Genomic DNA, 17,984 nt, shown 5'->3' on the forward strand with positions numbered 1-17,984 from the left:
AGGGCCTTGTGTTCTGGGACTGGGGGATGGTCGAGTGGGAGCCTGAAGATCAGGGCCGCTGCGAGCATAACCAGTCGGGGACCTCACAAAGTTAAGACTTTGTCGGATACAAGATGATTTCAAGACACTAGGAGCCCACTATCTGGGGGTTTTTGCAAGCACATTCCTGTACCAGGAATGACGCGAGCAGATGGGGGCAACTAGTTATCCTCTGTCCATCTGAGGCTTCTACTGCTAGATGGTTCTCTAAGAGAGGTGAATGCTGGTACCTTTCTGAATCGGGCCAACGGACGAGGCTGGAATGGTGCGGCATATGGCGCCCCCCCCCCCCTCTCTTTTGATGCATTAAAGAGAACATCAGATCCAGAAGGAAGATGAGAAGACAGGCCTCTTTGCAGAAGCTCTCGTCTGCCACCCATCATCCGCGGATTGTCCAGCGGTGAGGGGAGGGAGTGTATAGCAATAAACACATCTCGAGATGATGTCGAGACGTGTAACTACTGTAATTGCACGTTCTCCCTCCCACTGCCACTAAACCAGTGTGGTTGGCGGAATAAGACCGATACCAACCGGAAAACCAGTTAATCAGTACAGCTTATGTTATAATAGCGAATCTCCATAGAGATCGCTTTCCGGACAAGAGACTGTACGATAGTCACCAAACGAATCCAACCAAACCTAATTGGGGGTTGAGACGCATCTTCAATCTATTGTTGGGTGGGTAAAGAGCATAAGTCTACTACGGAGTAGTAACACCGAACTGTGGGTATGACAAGCATACATGCGTAGTTTGACATAAAAGTCGTGTCCGGAACTCAGTTGGAGAACGTTGAAAAAGTTTGTAACAGAGGTTTCTCCTTCTTAGGACAAAAAACATTCGTACTTCTCCATCTCCGATCGGTAACCTAGCATTTATATTAAATGTTCCCTCCTAGGGAACAGATATGCTTATGAGAAGTTTCCAGCCAAAGCCAAATGCCTATATGGAGGCAGAATGTAAATGCCCTATCAACTCGATCATACGCTTTCTCCAGATCCATAAACGCAACATACACCACCTTACTTTTTGCTAAATATTTCTCGCATATCTGCCTAACTGTAAAAATCTGATTCATACAATCCCTACCTCTTCTTAAACCACCCTGTACTTCTAAGATTGCATTCTCTGTTTTATCCTTAATCCTATTAATCAGTACTCTACCATACACTTTTCCCACCACACTCAACAAACTAATACCCCTTGAATTACAACACTCATGCACATCTCCCTTACTCTTATATGGTGGTACAATACACGCACAAACCCAATCTACTGGTACCATTGACAACACAAAACACATATTAAACAATCTCACCAACCATTCAAGTACAGTCACACCCCCTTCCTTCAACATCTCAGCTCTCACACCATCCATACCAGATGCTTTTCCTACTCTCGTTTCATCTAGTGCTTGCCTCACTTCCTCTCTTGTAATTTCTCTCTCATTCTCATCTCCCATCACCAGCACCTCAACACCCGCAACAGCAATTATATCTGCCTCCCTATTATCCTCAACATTCACTAAACTTTCAAAATATTCTGCCCACTTTTTCCTTGCCTCCTCTCCTTTTAACAACCTTCCATTTCCATCTTTCACGGTCTCTTTAATTCTTGAACCAGCCTTCCTTACTCTTTTCACTTCTTTCCAAAACTTCTTATTCTCTTCATATGAATGACCCAATCCCTGACCCCACCTCAGGTCAGCTGCCCTCTTTGCCTCGCTTACCTTGCATTTTACTTCCACATTTTTCTCTCTATATCTTTCATACTTCTCTACACTATTACTCTGCAGCCATTTTTCAAAAGCCCTCTTTTTCTCTTCTACTTTTACCTTCACTCCTTCATTCCACCATTCACTGCCCTTCCTCATGCTGCCTCCGACAAACTTCTTGCCCCACACATCACTTGCAATCCCAACAAAATTTTCTTTTACTAACTTCCACGCCTCCTCTAAATTACCAGTTTCTCTTACTTTCACTTCGTCATATGCCATTTTCAACCTTTCTTGATATTCACTTTTTACCCCGGTTTCATTAGCTCTTCAACCCTCACTAGCTCCCTTTTACATCCACCTACTCTATTCCCCCACTCTATTGCTACAACTAATTTTCCTTCGACCAAAAAATAATCAGACATACCGTTAGCCATACCCCTAAACACGTGCACATCTTTCAATCTTCCAAACATTCTTTTAGTTATCAACACATAATCCATTAACACCCTTTCTACCACTCTTCCATTTGCCACTCTTACCCATGTATACTTGTTTTTAACTTTCTTTTTGAAATAGCTAGAACTTATTACTATCTCTTGCTCAACACACATATCTACCAGTCTCTCACCACTCATTTTCACCTGGTACGCCATACTTCCCAATGACACCTACCTCTCCAGCGCCCACTCTAGCATTTAAGTCACCCATGACAACTACATAATTCCTTCTACCCAGTCCTTCTACACACCTAGTTAATTCATTCCAGAACTCATTCTGCTCCTCTTCACTTTTCTCACAACCCGGCCCATATGCACTGACAAAAGGCCAACATTCCCTACCCAACCTAACCCTTACCCACATTAACCTAGATAATATCTCCTTCCATTCCACTACTTTATCTGTCATCCATTCACTTAGCAATAAAGCCACACCTTCTCTTGCTCTTCCCCTTTCTACACCAGACACTCTACCAGACATTTCACCAAACATCACTTCACCTTTCCCTTTTATCTTTGTCTCACACAAAGCCGATATATCTATCCTTCTATTCCTAAACATACTGTACTTCCAATCCCACATCTTTTACTCTATCATACTACATCCACGCACATTCAAACATCCCAAAACTAGAGTGCGGGGAGCAGTCACTCTCCACCCGCTCCACCTTTTTGATGTCTCACAGGATTATGATACAGAAGAGGGGGTTCCCAGCCCCCTCGTCCCTTGACATTCATAACACTGAGCATCAAACCCTTGTTCAAAAAAGACTGCAAATTAAGAGTAAAGGTAAAGGTGTTTAGTTTCAGTTCCCATCAGATTAGATGCTTATCAGAACGTCAGCTGGGCAAGCCGAACCCCACACTGTGGTGAGCGCTTACGCTGCTGCAGCGACATAGGTGTAAACTCCGGAGAGTTACCTGTCTAACTGACCTCATACGAGACTGGTCTCGTAAAGCGCTGAGCACTTTGCTGTGCCCTGCCGGCACGATGACAAAGCGGAAGGGCAGATGGAAACCTCCCTCCTTCATCATCTAGCTCCGAAAAGCTGTGCTCCAATGGGCTGGAGCGCAGTATGGACAAATAAAAAACCTTTCGGTGGAAACATTGTGGAGGAGACCACTCAGGGGAAGATCGTTCCTCTCGCAAGCGTAAGGAATGATCCTTACCTCCCCCTACTGATGGCACATCTCCTCACAGATGAGAAGGGAGGGTCGGAAAAGATCTCTCCTCTCGCAAACGAGAGGATTGATCGACTCCGACTTCCTCGGAAGGTCAGACTGTGCAACACTGAAAGACGAACCTTCTGGTTGTCCAGATTGCTTCTTCTCCCTTCGGGAGCACCCGGCAAGAGGATCAGCTCCCTAAACAACCTCTGGAACAAAGCCGAAGCTTGTTTCCAAGACCTGAGAATCTCGTGACGGGTAACTCCAAGGAGTGCTTGTCATCAACTGCTCCTGTCCTCCAGCCGAAGCAGGGCGATGTCAGGGAGACCAGAAGAAGAGGATTCAGCGCTCGATAGTGTCCACGCACAGCTAATCGCAGAACCTCCTCTACCTTCTCCTTTGACGGAGGACCACAGTAGATGAACAGCGTCGTCTGAGACACTCCTCTGCGGAGTGGGAGGAGACCCACAAGAGGTTGTCCCAGCATTACAAGGATGCTCCTCGTACTCCACCATTCCCTGGAGGAAGCCGGTCAAGTAAGGTCAGAGTGGCAAGGTCGAGTCGGAAGAAAAAGACGGCGAGCCTTCTTCCCTTTCAAGGATAACCTCAAAGGGGAGGAGATCCTCTGCGCCTTCTTCTTCCACCTACTAAACCTCAATCACTGGGAGGGCGACCACTCCCGACACACACTACAGGGAGACTTCTTCGTGCATGAGTGACCTCGGCACGAAGGACAGAGACCGTGAGGGTCTGTCTCCTCAGTAGATATGAAGGTGCCACATTGGCATCCTTCCAACCCTGGATAGTTGATCCTCACAGGCAAGCACACCTGAAAAGGAAAAGAAAGAGAAATCTGTTCCAGCCAGTTTAGGTTAACAGGAGATTGAGGCACATCTACACTATCAAGGCGAATTAAAAAGTGACAGTTAAGTCACCAGTGCTGGTGGGAGCGGGGTTAAACCCCCCCTGCTAACTAGCCGTGAGTGATTAACTTTCTGTTTTGACTAGTTTTCAGCTTTGCCGAAATAGCATTGCACTCTAAAAAGAGTACGTTTGTATTTTGCATTGGGACAAACCAAATGTTTAATTCATAAATCATTTTAACCAATACTTGCCTTTTGTCCTTGCATGTACAATAATGCTTGTGCTGTGTTTTCATCCTCCTCCCGTCTTGATTTGAGGTCAATAACTGGTGCAAGCTTGGTACCAGAAGTCCGTCGTGCTTGATCACGTTTTGGCTGTAGATAAAAAAGAATATACTGTAGACAGTTTATTGTGTAATTACTTGAGTAAGAAACCAATTTTCATCAATACAGTATAAAAAATAAAAAATATTATTGGTATTTTTCAAATCTATACAAACATGAGTACATTATTTTAAGATACGATGAGCTGGAAAGGCCATTTAATTGTTAACAAGGTACAGTAGTTAGTTTACAATATGTGGTACGAGGGGAAAACTCATTACTGTATCTACGAATGTACCTGTAGAAAAAACAATTGATATTATTTTAAACAAATTATTTCCAGAACCTAATGCCACTTTTAATTCTTTTAATTGCACATCTTTTAAGAAACTTCTGGAGTTGGCGGTGCTGGACACCGCTTTTGTTTTTAATGGTACGTTACATAAACAAGTAGATGGGATGGCTATGGGTTCCCCTCTGGGACCCACTTTTGCTAACATTTTTATGTACTGTACTCCCTGGAGGAGACCATGCTCAAAAATTGCCCTGTGAGATACCATCCCCTTTTTTATGCCAGATATGTTGATGACACCTTTGCTTTATTCAGAAATGAATTCTGTGCCGACTCCTTCGTGGATTTAGCCAATTTGCAGCACAATCATATAAGGTTCACATTAGAAAAGGAGGAAGGAAATAAATTACATTTTTTAGATGTGTTAGTATCTAGAGAGAGAGAAGGTTTTAATACTACGGTTTTTAGAAAAAGGACTTTTACTGTCAAAATTTTATAGTTCTTGTTTTTATAATTTTAAATTAAACTATTTTTACTCTTCTCCACACAGCATTCCTTCTTACTTCTAGTTGGGAATATTTTCATACAGAAGTACTTTATGTAATTATTTTAAGAAAGACAGTTTTCAAACTAAATTATTTTTTAAGCATCTTAACAAATTATTAAACGATAAATTGGCTCAGACTAAAAAAATAACAACAGTACCTAAACTCAAATTTTATGCGATTTTTCCTTTTATTCATGATGATTCCTTAAGACTGAAGTGTACAAAAATCATACAACAACATTTTCCAGCTATTGTAGTAAACTTAATTCCTAAGAATCCTCTCACAGTTGGCTCGGTTTTTCACTTGGATTGATCGAGTCCTTTGATGTTCTCTGGTGTAGTGTATAGATATAATTGCCCAAAGTTTAACTCTGGGACCTAAGTAGGATCTACTAAGAGATTGTTGAAGGTCAAAATTGATTCTCATAGAGGTGTTAGTTTTCGAACAGGTTGCAGAATATCCAACCCAAAACACTAAAATATTCGCAATCATGCTAAAATGCGCAAAATAAATAGACAATAAAGATTTTAGCATTATATGGCAAGTATCTAATTACCACGACTTGCCTATTCTAGGGTTAATTTTGATTAAAAGACTAGTTTCATCGTTAAACACCCAAGCTTCCTCCAGTCAATTGTACTTGTCATAGCCTTCTTTGTTTTGTTCTGTAGTTCTTGATGCCATTCAATTTTTATTTGTGCTTCTGCGAGGTTGGTTCCACTTCTGTTTTTTGGGCTCAAGCCATGTCGTCCTGATGGAAGATTCCCATAGACAGCTTTCGAAGGGATATTTGGCTACAGTGATACTCCCAGAGAATTGACCATAGGTCTCCAGAATTCTAACTCCTGGCGCGAGTATCCTTAAAATTTTCTTAAGGATATCGCATAATATCAGGGGACGTATATCTTGATACGACACATGACAATCTTCACCCCGAATAGAGTTTTTGCTCTGAGGGGGTAGAGTGGCGAAATTGAAGGGGAGCTGTTATCAAGGTTACCCTTCCTCCCCTACTATTACAGGGCCCAAAATGGCGGCTCATTCCTTATTCAGTAGCGCTTTCGCACGGTGTATCTCCCTGCTTATCTTGTGTTCTAGACCGCTATTTTGAGGATTTTAACATGCATTATCCAGCATCTTCTGCCTCTGGAAAGTTGAGTATAATTTTTAGCTCACAGTGAAATTAGCATAATTTAACGTTTTTATAGGAGCATAGCCAGTCACCGGAGGTGCCATTTTGGGACGGCCGTTCATCATGCATGCTTTATTTAGTCAACAGAACATTATTCCTGGTATTTAGCTTTAATGAATTATGGCTATTTAGGCAAAATTATACTAGTGAAGATAAGATCATGCACGTATTTTTCCTCTTCCTTAAATATATCGATCGTATACGTTAAGAGTTTCGGTGATATAGCGTAGCCGAGATCTCGCCCTGCGCTAGGCTAACCTAGCCGACGTGCTTTAGTATACTTTCATACATTATCCCCGTTTACCCTCACGTATCGTTTTATCAATTCAACAGGAGATAGTATATCTCCTAGAATTAGCTTGACTAGGCTAGTGTTTTCTGTCTTCCCCCTTGCCAGAGAGTATCCCGGCTTGGTTTTACGACAGTAACTCAAGAGTATTCAGTATTTGTGCTGACAACTCGGCTGCCGGGGAATAGTCACTCCCCTGCCGGCTTACAGTTGCTGGCATAGGAAGCCTAGCTTCCCTAACCCGCATCCGAAGTGGTAGTATGATGCCGCCATGTTCTCCCTTGCGGTCTAGAAGACAAGTCTTGTTTCGGCAAAGTCCCGGGCTGAAGAATCGATATTCTTCTGCCGCCAAGGCCGGCGCCGATACTGAAACAATTTTTCTGATTGCGACTGGAAATGGCCGGCAATCCTGCGCCTTCTCCCGACAACACACAAAACCCTTTTCCTGCCCCTCTCTGTCCTTTAGCGATAGCCTAGCCATCGCATACCTTTGGCCGGTGTCCTACAATCTCCCCGCTTGCTGGGTAGACTGTGGTGCTTAATAGCCTCTCCGACCTTCCCCATACGGACGAAATGCTACGGGAAAGGTTGTGCCGGCCATGACGGCTGCCGGTGGGAGACCCTATTGTCTTCGAGTGTTCTTCAGTCCTCCCTTGGACTGCCATCCAGATCTCTGAAACCGGCAGTACCTGGCAACAGACCTTGTGGCTGGGTGGGAGCTAGAATGATTCATTCCCCCCTTCCATTTGAACCCTCATTCTGGAGGAAGGCAGTAGGGATTATAATACCTACACTCTTGTTTATTGTACTGAACTATATTAATAAGGTAGCCCTTCTCTCCATGCTTTCTCTCTCTCTGTCGGCTGGTGCCGTCAGGTACTAACCTGCCGGCTAGACCGGTGCCGCCAGGTACTAGCCTAGCAGGCAACATGCCGGCTGAACTACAGTATATGTTTATGCAGTAGCCAGCATTTCTGCAGTATAGTACATACTGCAGGCAGAAAACTATACAGTGGAACCTCTACATATGATTGTCCTAACATACGAATTTTCCAACATACTAAGTAAAATTCGACCAAATTTCTGTCTCGACACCCGAAGTAATGCTCCAACATCCGATGTAGATCTTGTTTACGCCGGTAGATGGCAGCACGTAAGAGGGACGCCATTGAGCGTCCAGTGCTCAGTTCTCTGTTCTTGTGTGTATCGTGTAGTTGTCCTCTGTTTGGTCTGTTATTAACAGTGCTTATTTTCTTCCTTTTCTCACATTTCCTTTTTGATTTTACCTATAATCATGGTGCCTAAGAAGCTAAGTTTCAGTACAGGTAGTGGTGAGAAAAGGAAGAAGGCAATTCTTTCATAAGAATTGAAGCAAGAAATCCTAGAAAAACATGAGAGCAGTGTGCATGTGGGTGATATGGCTAAACAATATGGCCGAAATAGGCCTATGATCTCGACGATCATCAAGCAGAAGGCAGCCATTAAGGCAGATACACAACGAAGGGGATCACCATTATTACAAGACATCGTAGCAATACCCTGGAAGAGATAGAACGCCTTTTGTTGATAGGGATAAAGGACAAAGAGATTGTTGGCAACGATCATTTGTGAGAAGGGCCAGCGTGATGAACAGAAAGAAAGATAAAAAGTGAAGCAAAGAAAACCAAGATAGCATTAACAAGCTCTTTTAAAAAAGTCTTCTCTCTTTTTCTGTTTCTCTCTAAACATAGCATTAACATGTTCTTTAAATAAAATCTCTCTCTCTCTCTCATTTGCTGTTATAGTGTTAGAGACACCTCTCTCTCTCTCTCTCTCTCTCTCTCTCTCTCTCTCTCTCTCTCTCTCTCTCTCTCTCTCTCTCGAAGAGAGAGAGAGAGAGAGAGAGAGAGAGAGAGAGAGATTAAACAAAAATGTGTTTACAGTACATATGATTTTTAACAGCGTCAACAAGTTGAAAGACAATCAAATGTAACTAAGGAAGTAATAACAGCTAATCTGAATTCCTTTATTAACTAAAACAAACATGGATACAAACACACTCGTGTGCGTATGCACAAACACACACACAGGTGCAAGAATTGCTACGCAGTAAGAAACAGACGGTAGGGGAGGAGGTAGAGATGGTGACTGCAATAACGTACCGTAACTCGTCACTGAAATTAATGAAAATTAAAAATCAAAAGAAAAAAAATGTAAAAAATGAAATATAAAAATAAAAATAAAAATAAATAAATAAGCTAAGTTAGATTAAAGTTTCCGTAGTGTAAGTTATGGTACGTTATCGCAGTCACCATCTCTACCTCCTCGCCGATCGTGTCTCCTTCTGCGTGTGTGTGTGTTTGCGCATACGCACACGAGTGTGTTTGTATCAATATTTGTTTTGGTTAATAAAGGAATTCAGATTCGCTGATATTGTTTTTTTAGTTATACTTAATTGTCTTTCAACTCGTTGACAATGTTAAAATCATATGTACACAACAAATTTTTGTTTAATCTCTCTCTCTCTCTCTCTCTCTCTCTCTCTCTCTCTCTCTCTCTCTCTCTCAGAAAAATATTAATAGACATCTCTAACACTAACAGTGAAGAAGAACAAAAGAGAGAGAGAGAGAGAGAGAGAGAGAGAGAGAGAGAGAGAGAGAGAGAGAGAGAGAGAGAGAGAGAATTTATTTAAATAACATGTTAACACCATGTCTACCTTCTCGCCGATCGTCCGTCTCCTCCTGGCGTAGCAAATCCTACACCTGCGTTGGCCTGTCTCTAAGGTAAAGTGACAATAAAATACATTTTTTATTTATCATTTCTTTATAATTATCTTTTTTTACATGCTTCTTTCATTTTATGCAGTTATGTTACTGTTATGTGTAATTATATGTAGTAATTTATTAAGGAGTTAATATAGGTTTTCGGGGTGTGGAACGAATTATACAAATTACAGTGTATTCTTATGGGAATATTTGCTCCAACGTAAGATTGTTTTAACATACGAAGCAGTTTCTGGAACGAATTAAGATCGTATGGAGAGGTACCACTGTAGTATATATTATACAGTAGTTTATATTTTCCAACATACCCTGTGTATCCTTTCACAGCCTATTGTTGAGACCAATTTATATTGAAGTGAAGTATTCCTTCAATACACTGATGAAAAGTCATCAGAATATACTTTACCCCACAATATTAATACTCTTGAAAGGGTCAGTGTTAGTATACACTAATTATATCTCTAGAAGTTAGAATCATTCTCCTTTGATTTTCCTTTAATAAGGAAATTCTAATATTAATATAGATTTCCAAGGTTACCCCTCAACCTGAAAAGGTCATTGCACCTCCAATTGCCCTTTTAGGATTACCTAGTGATAACCTGTCCTCGACACGGTCCAGAGCTTTTACGACCGACTCCTCCAGGGAGGAAGCAGGAACTGAGGCTGTATTGAAAACCCTTTGTAGGGTTAACCTGGCGCAGTTGGCTCCTGTACCACTCATGGTTGTCCCAGTGACCATGTGAGAGTTTCCATCGGGAGTGTTGGATGCTCTCATTGACTCCGGAGCTGAGGTCAACCTCCTGTCATGGAGAGTAGTACAGGATTACCAGCAGCAGATGGTACCCAACGCCATTGGTCTGAAGGGTTTAGGGCAAACAGGACCTAACACTTAGGTACTGTACTGTTGACCCTATACTACATGGAATGACATTCGCCCCAAGTGTGTTCCATGTAGTGCCTTCAGGGACTATGGCTGAGCACATAGTGCTTGGCTACCAGTTCTTGAGAACAAATGGGGTGATAGTTGACGGAGCCCGAAATCGGCTGAGCGTTGGCAGTACAGTGTAACCTCTACACACGAATGCATCTACATCCAAATTTTCCAACACCCGAAGTAAAATTCGAGCAATTTTTCGACTCTACACCCAAATTTTATTTCAACACACAAAGTAAGCAATTTTCGTCGTAGCGGTTGTATCCGAATTTTTCGACACGCGAAGTACAATTCGAACACGTTCCTACTCTACACCCGAATTTTTTTTCGACACCTGAAGTAAACAATACCCGTACACGTAGATGGTACTCATAGCGCCGGATGTATTTTTTATTTCCGCCGATAGAAGGCAGCATTTCTACCTCGGAGGGACCCTCAATTAGCGTAGCTTGGGACATTCCTCTGCTCTCATCGGCTTCGTGTGGTTGTGCCCTGTGCGTTCTGCTATTAACTGCGTTTTAATCGTGATTTTTTACGTTCATCCTTTAACGGTATTTTACGTAAATCATGGGTCCTAAAAGGCTTAGTTTCGCAAGTGGTAGTGGTAGTAGTGAGAAAAGGAATAAGGAAATGCTTTCTTTAGAAGTAAAGCAAGGAATTATTGAAAGGCTTAGTTTCGCAAGTGGTAGTGGTAGTAGTGAGAAAAGGAATAAGGAAATGCTTTCTTTAGAAGTAAAGCAAGGAATTATTGAAAAGCGTGAGTGAACTTGCAAAAGAACATCACGACGAACTTACTACAGAGGAGCTCAAGGAACTCCATGCTATGTCTGAGCACATGAGTGATGACAAGGAAGGGATCGAGGAGGTAGAACAAGTGTTAGGTTCGGCGCAAATAAAAGAGGTGTTAGGAAAATATCAAGACGTGGTCGACTTCATCGACAAATACCATCCAAAAAAATTGCAGGTTTGTCATGTAGTTGCGCAGTTCGATGATGTTTCCCTAACTTATTTTTGAAACATTCTGAAAAGCTGTACCAAGCAACTTTCTATCGATAGCTTCTTTAAAAAACTACGAAGCCAACTCGTGATGAAGAAGAAGGAAGTGGTTCAAAGAAAACGGCAAAGAGTGAAGCGAAAGAAAGTGAAACAAAGAAAACGGCAAAGATTGAAGAGAAAAAAATTCAATCAATTTTAAGTGTAGAGTGAAAGTGATTAAAATTAATCATCAAAAAGAAAAAAAGAAAATGTAAAAAAAATATAAAATATAAAAATAAAAAAAGCTAAGTTAGGTTAAAGTTCACTTAGTGTAAGTTAGAATAAGTTACGGTAGTGTACGTTTATCGTAGTCATCCTCTCTACCTCCTCGCCGCCCGTCCGTCTCCTCTCTGCATAGCAAGACCGACACCTGCGCTGGACTTTCTAAGGTAAAGTGACGCTAAAAACCCATTTCTTATTTATTATTTATTTATAATTATTCTTTTTTACATGTCTATTATCTAATTTAGTGTGCATTATTGTCATGTGTAATTATGTGTAGTAATTTATTAAGGAGTTATAGGTTTTTGGGCTCAACCACGGATTAATCCTATTTCAATGTATTCTTATGGGAAAATTCATTTCTACAACCGAACATTTTCTACACCCGAAGTCGGTTGTTGAACGGATTAAATTCGTATGTAGAGTTACCACTGTACTCCCCAAGAGCCTCTTTGGGAGTATTATGTCCCGATACGTGGAGCCTGTTGTCAGCAAGTACTTTACGCACTTGAGGTCCACGCAGCCGGTTCAATAAGGATTGCCAGTATTGAGCCAGCATTTATTCCAGTTACTGTAAACTTTCCTAAGGGACTCGACACCTCTTTTAGGTGCCCTCTGCTGGTCCGACCAACTGTTGGCCAGAAATGTATAATGATGGCGACATCATAACCCCCGGTCTGTCAAAGAAAGTTACAGCAATCCCTGGCATCCTCGAACTGAAAGATGGAAAAGCCTTGGTTTTAATCAAGGGTTCATCTGAAGAAACTGCCAAGATCAAGAAGGGCAATCTCTTGGGAAAGGTGTTCACCATGGTAATGGTGGCTGCTCCTCTCTCCTGCCTGATAGCACAGGAATGTGACCCAACTCCTGAACCGAGCGTATTGGAAGAGATAGACAATTTATCTATCTCCGATGAACTGGACTTCTCAGAACGACCAGTTTTGTCAAATGCTTCAACGTCACCTTCCAGTCATCAGTACTGGTGATGATGATGTGGGAGAGTGCTCAAGCACACCAATACACATCCACCTGTATGACGAGACACCCGTTTATCAGAGAGTTCGACGGTTTGCCAAACCTGTCGCGGACGCCATCGAGGAGCAGTGCAAGGAGTTACATGAACTGGATATTATTGAACCCAGTATCTCTCCTTGGTCTTCATCCATTGTTCCAGTCCGAAAAAAGGACAATAGTATACAGTTGTGTGTGGACTACCGTAGACTGAATAAGGTGACTGATAAGTTCCCGATGCCTAACATGGCCGATTCCGTATTTGGACTTCAAGGAGTCAAATACTTTACAACCCTTGACCTGGTTCGTGGATACTACCAGTTATCGTTGGCAGATGACAGTAAAGAATACACTGCTTTCTCTACCGCCTTTGGACACTGGCAGTTCAGACACTTATCGTTTGGACTGAAAAATGCACCTGCAGTGTTCCTGAGAGAAATGTAGAGTACAGTGAACCCTCGTTTATCGCGGTAGATAGGTTCCAGACGCGGGCGCGATAGGTGAAAATCCGCGAAGTAGTGACACCATATTTACCTATTTATTTAACATGTATATTCGGACTTTTAAAACCTTCCCTTGTACGTACAGTAGTACTCTTAACAAACCACCCTTTAATGTACAGAACACTTAATGCATGTACTACAGCACCCTAAACTAAAACAGGCACAAATATTAAAGGCGATTTTATATCATGCGTTTCCTAAACACCTAAAAAGCACGATAAAAAATGGCAACCAATGTTTTGTTTACGTTCATCTCTGATCATAATGAAGAAACAAACTCATTTAGTGTACACATATATGTATAGGTTAGTTTTTGCATCGATTATATTGATTATACAGTACTGTATGTTGATTTTTTTATTACCAATGTTTTAGTTTACGTATTTTTCTTAGGACTTCCAAATGAAATGTTTTTCTTTATGACGCCGCCTGAAACGACGGCGTCATAAAGTACTGTACGCTCAGTAAACAACCACGCTCAGAACAAACAAGGCATTTAACGCGCATGATGATAGTGATAAATAATGATACAGTACATACAGTATTTACAGTAAAAGCATTTACTGTACAAAATATGTTACCTTACAAATATAATTTACCGTATCTATATAAAATCATACAGTACTGTACAGCACATACAGTATTGTACGTAGCAAAGCAGGAAAACAATTTAAGAGAGAGAGAGAGAGAGAGAGAGAGAGAGAGAGAGAGAGAGAGAGAGAGAGAGAGAGAGAGAGAGAGAGAGAGAGAGAGAGAGAGAGAGAGAGAGAGAGATTGTTTTACGTACGTAAATGTAAATTTTAAACAAAAAAAATAAGATAGGTTACAACATGTAGACTTTTAAAACCTTCCCTTTAACTTAATGCATACAGTACGTACAGTACTAAACTATAAAACAGGCACAAATACAGTTTTAGAATGTACAGTAATAATATTAAAGTAAAAAATAAAGATTGTTACTGTACTCACCACGAAAGAAGTTGAAGAAAAACTTGAATGATGATGGCGATGAATTTGCTGCACAGTAGAAATGATGATGATGAAGCTGATGATGTGTTCTACTGTGCAGCCAGGTAGTATTTTACGTCTCTTCAGACGGAGGTGTCTTTTCCTGGGACACCTCTTCAACTTCTTCCTGGGAAACTTCTTCAATTTCTTCCGAAGGCGTACTAGCAGGAGGAACTGGCTCTTTTTTGCGAGGCTGGAAGAACATTGTGATCGGAAGTTGTTGCCGCTGCTTCTTTTTTCGATCCAAGAGCATTTTGTAGGGAGTCATGTCTTCATCGATCTTGTTGCAGAATTGCATCGAGCGAACCATATCCTCGTCCCACTCTTGCAACATTTCTTTCAACTCCTTCGCATGGTTGCAGGCCTTGGCAAGCCATTCTAATGTTAAGCCCGTTTCTTCGACATTTTCTTGGGTCTCTTCCTGGGTATCACTCTCTTCTTCACTTGCCGATTTCGTCAGGTCTTCGAGGTCTGCGTCAGTTAGGGGCTGGGAATGGCAGTCCAACAACTCGTCGACGTCTTCAGTCGTCATGTCGCCAAACCCGTCACCTCCAATTATGGCAGCCAACTGCACAGATTTGCGTATTGCAGTGTTGGATTTCCGACGGAGTAAATCCCTTGTCGTCGTAAACAATATCGGGCCACAACTTCTTCCAGCTCGCATTCACAGTTGCAGGTTTCATCTCTTGAAGTGCCTTCTGAATATTCTGCAGGCACGTGGCTATGGTGTACTGCCGCCAGTACGCCTTCAAGTTAAAATCTTCATCCTCATCATCTTGGGCAGCATCCACACACGCAACGAGGTCCGCCAAGGTGTTCTTCGTGTAGAGGGCCTTGAACGCCCTGATAACCCCCTGGTCCATCGGTTGAATTAATGACGTGGTGTTGGGTGGCAGGAACTCAACCTGAATGCCCTCATGCGACAGGTCAGTTGCGTGTCCACCAGCGTTATCCATAAGGAGAAGGATCTTGAATGGCAAGCCCTTCTCTAAGAGATATTTGCTGACTTGCGGGATAAAACACTGATGGAACCAGTTGGAGGTCAGCATCTTCGTAATCCATGCTTTTTGATTATGCATCCAGTACACGGGAAGGAGATTCTTATTTTTATTTTTCAAAGCGCGAGGATTTTTCGACTTATAAATAAGCCCCGGCTTTAGCAAAAATCCAGCAGCATTGCCACACATCACGAGGGTAACGCGATCCTTGAATGCTTTAAAGCCAGAGGCTTTGGCTTCCTCTTTGAACAGGAAAGTTCGCGACGGCATTCTCTTCCAAAACAAGCCGGTCTCATCCATATTAAAGACTTGTTCCGGCTTGTATCCACCTTCGGCGATAATATTCTTGAATGTCTGGTTCACGTAAGTTTCAGCAGCGGCAGCGTCAGCGGAAGCAGACTCCCCATGCAGGGAAACGCTTTTCAGGGCGAAGCGTTTCTGAAACTTCGCGAACCATCCTTTGCTGGCGGAAAAACGTTTCTGAGGCTGGGAATCAGTGGATGTCCCTGGTTGAGGATCATCTGCATCATCATCATCTTCAGCATGGTTGCCGTCGTCGTCTTTAGGTTCCTTTGCAGCAAAATTCTCATATAAGCTCAAAGCCTTTGTTTGGATGGTGTTCGTATCCAACGCTATGTTCTTCTTCCGGCAGTCGGCAATCCACACAGCTAAAGCACCTTCCATGCGTACGATCGTTTTATTACGTGTTGTAACGACTCGCTTCGCTGATCTGCTAAAGGTGATTGCAGCCGTCTTTCTAATGTTCGCCTCGTCCTTCTTGATATAGCGAACAGTAGATTCGTTGATGCCAAAATGGCGGCCAGCGGCCGCGTAACTTCTACCATCTTTTAACATGTCGAGAAGCGTAACCTTCTCAGCTATCGTCATCATCCTTCGGTGGCGTTTAGGCTCACTACCAGCCTTAAGAGAAGCAGAACGCTTGGGAGCCATTACAGTAGGATTTACAGTAACAAAAAGTTCAACTTAAAAAAGTCGCACACAGCACAGATTCACAAACTTAAGAACGTCTACTCAGCGATACGCGGTAACAGAGAGTGGACGATCCAGCCCCGCGAGAACTTAGATGCTGCGGGTAGGAGATGATGGCAAAACACCAATCACAGGCTAGATAACAAAACTTGAGTTCTGATTCGTCATCTATCAGCGCTTGAACCAATCACAACCCGTCTTACAGTACTATGATGCGTAGGTTACCAACTCATAGAAGATGCCCCGCGCATACCGAACGTACGTAGATTAAGTAAATACCGTAATAATAATAAATAATTTTATTAACAACAACAACAATAATAATAATAATAACAATAATAATAATACAGCTTTACGTACGCTATTTTACGCCTCTCTCTCTCTCTCTCTCTCTCTCTCTCTCTCTCTCTCTCGTACTCTCTCTCTCTCTCGTACGCTTATTCGAAATGTGATTTTTGCAACAAAGAATATTATTGGATGCAGTACTACGTACGTATACATACAAAAGATTCATGGAAAAGAAGCACATCCATTACATTTGTAGTACAGTAGTAGCCAACAGCAGCCTTACACCATTCTAATATGGTATGACTGCATCTGATTTGCGTTTCATGTTCGATTTAATTTTACTACGTACTGTATACAGTACTGAATTATCGTATGATCACATTCTCTTTTCGTGTTTTATTTCTTTCTGTGCTGAATTATATATCATATGTAATGCAATGAACAATCAGTAAGAACAGATATTACTAATTACAGTATTAATGGAATTACAGGTAACAAAATATCGTATTTGGTTGTCTTCAGATTTCGCGGTATTTTCGAATTTTCCGGAAAATCCGCGATATGTATATATATATGGGTTATGGGAAAACCCTGCGAAGTGGTGAATCCGCGATTGTCGAACCGCGAAGTAGCGAGGGTTCACTGTATTCGCCAAGAGTTCCCGAAAGCCAAGGTTGTTGTCTACATTGATGACATCTTGATACTTAGGTCGTCTTTCGAGGAACACTTAACTGGTAGAACGAGTTTTGGCTACCCTCCAAAAGCACGGACTCAAGATAAAACTCGGGAAGTGTTCTTGGGTTCAAGCCGAGGTCCAGTGTCTTGGTCATCTGGTTGGACATTCTGGTATGCGTAAGCTACCAGAATACATGCAGAAAGTGGAGGACTTCCCTAAACCGACCACTGTTCGTGAGCTACGGGGATTCCTGGGACTGGTAAACTTCCAACGGAAGTTTATCCCCATGTGCTCACAGATAGCCAAACCATTATCTGCGAAGACTGGAGGACGAAAATCTTAAAGAACTAGGAAACTGAAGTGGGCTGCAGAAATGGATGGTGCCTTTGTGTGCTTGAAGGAACTGATCAAGGAGGACATTATGGTGTCATACCCTGACTACTCCGCTGATGCTAAACCCTTGGAGTTGTTTGTTGACGCTTCAGGTGTGGGTGCTGGTGCTTTTCTGTGCCAGGAGTCCTTGGAGCATCCAGGGGAGCGTCGGGTTATAGCGTTCGACTCCATGGCTTACCTTGACTGCGAAGCCCGTTACTCTACCATTGAGCGTGAGTTGGCTGCTCTGCGATGGGGG

At 42.3% G+C, this 17,984-nt stretch overlaps 1 protein-coding gene across 7 annotated transcripts in view; it reads right to left on the reverse strand.

Moving 5' to 3' along the window:
- Spf45 (splicing factor 45) overlaps window positions 1-17,984 on the reverse strand; it is a 207,228-nt gene that overhangs the window by 132,574 nt on the left and 56,670 nt on the right. For all 7 annotated transcript variants that reach the window (XM_068353523.1, XM_068353522.1, XM_068353524.1 and 4 more), the window contains exon 3: window positions 4,534-4,656. In XM_068353523.1, the coding sequence (XP_068209624.1) occupies window positions 4,534-4,656 (123 nt within the window). The remainder of the gene's footprint in view (window positions 1-4,533; window positions 4,657-17,984) is intronic.

This window comes from Palaemon carinicauda, chromosome 30, assembly GCF_036898095.1.
Source record: "Palaemon carinicauda isolate YSFRI2023 chromosome 30, ASM3689809v2, whole genome shotgun sequence".
NCBI lineage: Eukaryota > Metazoa > Arthropoda > Malacostraca > Decapoda > Palaemonidae > Palaemon > Palaemon carinicauda.